Source organism: Eubalaena glacialis, chromosome 10 (assembly GCF_028564815.1).
Source record: "Eubalaena glacialis isolate mEubGla1 chromosome 10, mEubGla1.1.hap2.+ XY, whole genome shotgun sequence".
In the NCBI taxonomy this organism is placed as follows: Eukaryota; Metazoa; Chordata; class Mammalia; order Artiodactyla; family Balaenidae; genus Eubalaena; species Eubalaena glacialis.
Genome location: NC_083725.1, coordinates 109,430,476 through 109,436,295, shown reverse-complemented (window position 1 = coordinate 109,436,295; position 5,820 = coordinate 109,430,476). Strand labels below are relative to the sequence as shown.

The window sequence follows — 5,820 nt, the reverse complement described above, 5'->3', positions numbered from 1 at the left end:
TTAAATGACTTTTCAAAAGACCTGTAAAAAATGAAATTCCTTCATCAATGCAATTCTGTTTATTTAAAAGTTTAGTTATTATACCCTAATAGACATAAATATATAATGAATGTACTCAGAATCTCATGAATGAGGGGAAAAGTCAAAACCAATTATTAATTGATTTCATGAGAAACATTTTGAAGACATAGGATTTTTCTGTTTTTCTACTCAAAAATGGACTTGAGAACATGATCAGTGGAAAATGATCAAAATCAAAAAAAAACGGAAGCTTATTAAATCAAATGTAAGGGGTGAAAGTGAAGGAAATGAGCATTCTGAAATGTTATGAAATTACAGATAGAGGTATTGTTTAGGAATATCATTAAAACCATGAGGAATTAAGACGTCTTTAAATATTTCTTACTCAAGCTATTCAGTATAAATTGAGAGGGTGAATTTTCCCTATGGCTCTAGACTAAAATATTAAAGGTGACAAAAATTAACTTCTCAGATCTAGCAAGACTTGTTTAACGAATCGGTGAGTTAATTCTTTCAAAGTATTGTTTTCTTATATGTACTGGCACTTGGGATATTAAAGAGTAAGTAAATTTTTAAAATAATTTAACAATTAGGAGTTTTTCCAAGTACAGTAAAACAAAACAAAACAGAAAACATCTACCTACTGGAGTCAGATTTTCAACAATATTTAAAGTGACAGACATACAAATCGAAAACAAAGATATGAGGAAGTGTTGCTCTCACATAGTAATGAAATAAATACCTAATAAGATAATGTTTGATTTTTCAAGCTCTTTTAAATATGGAGCTTGAGAAGATTTAAATGGTCAATACAGGCAAGTTGTGATGAAACTGATGGTCTGGAACAATACTCATGGAAATTAAAATTGGCCAAACTGTTCTAGAAAACCTCACACTAATATGTAGGAAAAAGCTGCAGTTTTGGCTGCAAAATACTACTTCGGGTCACTTATCCAAAGGAAACAAATCAATGTGTATTAAGCATTACTTTAAAAAAATAAACAATGAAAAATCCTGATTAGAGTGAAAGTTGAACTGTGGAGGAAACAATTCAATGAATGTGGATGTGTGGATATAACAGCTTATTATAAGCGCATTTATATTAAGGGGGTGGCAAATGTTGATTGACTACATAGTAAAATCTCAATATCCTGCAAGATATTTTATATGTATTATTTAATTTCATCTTCACAAACACGTGAGGCAGGGATTACTATTGTCACTTTGCAGGCAGGGACACTGAGGATCAAAGAGATTAAGAAATGTTCACATGGTCATAAAGCTGTTAAATGATATTTCTGAACACGAACTCAGATTTATGTTTCCCAAATCTAAACATTTTCAACTATAGCATAGAGTCTTCATTTGGGAAAATTATAATTACAAAGACTTGAAAATTTAAAAGCACTAAAAATATTAAATATTTGTGATACAGTCTTAAGGGAAAAATATCAGTGCATGCATGAAAATAAAATACGTTGTCAATATCCTGGTTTCCAAATACCCTACTCTCATAAAATATAGCAGGGATCCTTGGAGAAGTGGTTCTTTCTAGAGCTGAGTTCAGGAAATTTTAAGATAAACCTGGAGCACTTTGTGCTGCCAGGATGTAAGAAGTGAAAACAAAATGAACAAACAAAAAACAACAAGAGCATGTCAGAACGGTAAAGCATGCAGGAGATAATTCAGTGATGGTTCATTAACAAGGCTAAAATGATTTGAGCAACAAAATAAGTGATGGCAGTATTAGATAATAATCCCAAAGGACAAATACTTATCAATGAGTGTATATTGGTATAAATAAATAAATAAATAAATAAATAAATAAATAAATAAATAAGAAAGAACAACTCTTCCTTAAAGAATATTTTCAACTAAAATATGTTGAAAGAATAAGGGAAATGGAAATTTACTATGAAAACACCACCATAATAATTGGTAGAGGCAACATATTAATGGATGCCAAAAAGTATAAATGAAATATTTACATAGTCTAAATTTTCTTCCATATATATGAATTTATATATATTGCATAGTAAAGGATATTAATTAACTAAGAATATCAATATTACATATAAAGATATATAATTACATATAAATGTTAATTTATATAAATTACATAGTAACAAATCATACTTTTAAAGTAAACAAGTCTAGCAGACACTACTTTAAGTGACCAAGTTTAACTTCACTAGTAATATCACTTAACAACATCATATATCCTCTGATAACATGAAAAGGGCGTACATATCATCTCGCTGGTACTTTTTCCCGTAATGAATAACTTCAAGTTAATCAGGAGAAAACTCCAGGCTAACTTATTGAGAGACATTCTGCAAAATACCTGACCAGTAATTTTGAAAATTAGACATGTATGTTTTTCTTCCCCAAGAATCTGTCTTGTTTTCTCATTGTAATACTAAATCCCTTTTAAAGGTAAGTGAAATAAGAAAATATAATGATAACAATGGAAAAGTAAATTAATTAGACAAGTCTATGAGATCTTTCTAAACTAGTATTTGGAAATAGTCCATGGACCTGAGACATTTTGAAAATTTCACTTTTGTGGGTCAATCTCAGACTTACCAATCTAGAATCTTTATAGGGTGTGGCTTATAAGCAGCTACAAAGCTGCTTAAAAAAAAACAAACAAACAACAAATACAATAATAATGTAATAAAAAATTTTCAAAGTACTGACCTACCAACGGAGCATGAAACTGAGAGCATGAGCTTTAATTATATTGATACTTAAGATTTTGTGTTTGTTTTTCTAGATGGCATACTTACTCTTAGCCAATTATTTTGTGTATGTACCAAAAAACAGTCAATTAAAAATCACTGCATGCCTGCATTAAAAAAATACGTACATGTTTTACTGACATAGGTGGTAACATGATTGCAATGTATATTAACACCTATAAATTTGTGAGTTTAAAAAGAAATGCTGGTATAAAAAGAATGTTTAACACTAGATTTCAGAGAATACAATCCTTTATCGTTGGACTGCTTTAAAAATACGCTGAGAACAAAATTAATTCTGAATAAAAATCTAAATTTATGCTAAAAACCAGATTTTAATTCTCAAGAAGGTACATAATGATAAGCAATTACTTTGCTAATTTGGCTCTTATTTTCATCCTGTCAATGTAAGGTAATATACATACTATCCAGAACTGTCATCAAAACCACCAACATGTTTTCCATCAACTTCCTAATATCATTAAGGGTCCATTATATAGGAAATAGAGCTCTGTGCTAACAACCACAGCAGCAGCAAAAACAACAACAGATCCAAGTCATCATGCTGGGAATTCATGGGGTTCAGATTTGTAGTGAAGGGAAATATAGTTATATGCCAAAAACTTTATGGTGAATTTTGCAAATATTACACAATGTTTTCTCTTCTTGTTGTCTGATTGTAAACCTGAAAACAGGTATAAGAGTGCTGAAAGAGAAGGGGGTTTCCTTCTGATGACTAAATCCCTGGTAAGTCTAATTTTATCATCCTCTTTTCATTATTGTGTGTCTGTGTGTGTGTTTCTCACAATGAGACAGTTTTTATTTTTACATGCCTACACCTTCCAGTAAGCTTTAAGGAAAGTGCCTTTAATGACAGGAAGACAAAATGCCTTCACTGACTAAATGTTAGTTAAAGGAACAAATGGGTAAATAAAATGGGAACACCGTGAACATGAGAGATACTAAAGGATTAAGCATACTTTTTATAAGGTCAGGTCCCTTTGGGTTACTTAAGCAGAGTGCTAAATGTCTGAAACAAACTTGCATTAATATCAAACCAGTTTCAGTTTTAGTTATTTATCATGTATTTATGTCAATATAACTAGGCAAATAAATTCTCTAATTTCTAGTGAAATCATGTTGTATTTTAATTTTTTTGTTTTAAATATAACAAATCATTTTACCTTCTGTAGGCTTTTTATCACTGACTTGAATACTACTGTTTGGCAATGAATTAGTTATTGCCTGAGGCCATAGAAAACCATGTGCTTCATGTTGGAAACAAAGATGGTACTGACCACACGCACGAAACAATCTGGCTACGTCATAGACTGAGTTCTTCGTTTGGTCATAGCTCACCAATAGAAAGAAAGGATATGTGATAGAAGAAAAAGTATAGGGAATTCTACCATTAACATGTAAAATAAGCAGGATGTTTCCTTTTATATACATATATTTATATGTATATTATATTTTATATATTATGTGTAAATATATGTATATATTTATATATACCATTTTGTAAAATATATATTTTTATATATTATTTTATTATGTTTTTTATATATGTATTTCAAAATTTAGCAATGATTTACTGAGTCCAAGGAACTATTAGATATGTCCACCTAATATCTTATTAAGCTTCTAAAACGACCCTGTAAATTAACTGTTAAGTGTTGAAATTTAAGACTGCTACACATAGGCATCATTAAATTTCCAAATTATAGAGCAACCTTTATATTTTCTAAGAATACCATATAATTAAATTACAGCAGGTAAGCTTTTAAGTATATGATTTGGGTCCCAGTGATAGACTAGGGTACAGGATGGTATATCTCCAGAGGAATCTCTTCAAAAATCATTCCAGATAGATGTCTTTTAGAGTGCAACCAATTCCTCACGATTGTGACCTTGGAATTTTTGTATTAGCACTTGTCAGTTCTATTTCTTAAAAAATGAAAATCATATATAAATTGTTAACTTGAAGTCATTAAATATTTGCTTCGCATCTGTTACTCTCTCATTATGGGAGTCTAGGTCAATGCTGATTATCAGGTCTTTGGACTTGGATCCTCTCTAACTTTTGTTACCGTTTTTCAGCAGCGAAGTCAAAGGTCTGAGTTGATAGAGATGGTGGGGAACAGTTTCACGGAGGTGATTTTCTTCATCCTCTCTGGATTTGCAAATCACCCTGAACTACAAGTCAGCCTTTTCTGGATGTTTCTCTTTATCTCTTCACTGTTTTGGGGAACATTGGACTAATTATGTTAATCTGAATTGACTCTCAGCTTCACACATCTGTGTACTTTTTCCTTAGTAATTTAGCATTAATTGACATATTTTATTCCTCTACTGTAACAACCAAAGCACTGGTAAATTTCCAGTCAAATCAGAAAACCATCTTCTTTGCTGGCTGCTTTGTTCAAATGTCCTTTTTTGTGGGTTTGATGTGTAGTGAGTATTTTCTTCTGGGATCAATGACCTATGACCGCTATGAAGCTATCTGCAATCCCTTATTGTATTCAGTGGTCATGTCCCAGAAAGTGTGCAACTGGCTGGGAGTCATGCCGTATACAATAGGCTTCACCAATTCTCTGATATCCATCTGTGTGATCAGCAGTTTGGCATTCTGTGATGCCAGCATCAGTCACTTTTTCTGTGACACCACAGCTCTTCTGGCGCTATCCTGCGTGCATGCATTCAGCACAGAAATGGTGATCTTTGTTTTAGCCGGGTTCACCCTGCTTAGTTCTCTTCTCCTCATCATAGTCACCTACATTGCCATCATCTCAGCCATCCTGAAGATCCAGTCTGCAGCAGGCAGACAGAAAGCCTTTTCCACCTGTGCATCCCATCTTATGGGGGTGACCATCTTCTATGCGTCCCTGATTTTCACATATCTGCAGCCGGATAACACACCATCCTGGACCCAGGCACAGGTGACATCTGTATTCTATACCATTGTCATTGAACGCTGAATCCATTCATCTATAGTTTGAGGAACAAAGACGTAACAAATGCTCTCCTGAGAGTCACACACAGAAAACTATTTCCATGA

General features: G+C 32.4%; 1 protein-coding gene across 1 annotated transcript; it reads left to right on the top strand.

The window, feature by feature from the left end:
• The first annotated feature begins 4,892 nt into the window (after nt 1–4,892).
• Nucleotides 4,893–5,820, top strand: LOC133099589 (olfactory receptor 8I2-like). The gene is given in 3 exon segments (XM_061203335.1): nt 4,893–4,986; nt 4,989–5,729; nt 5,732–5,820. Coding segments are annotated over 3 exon segments (924 nt in total).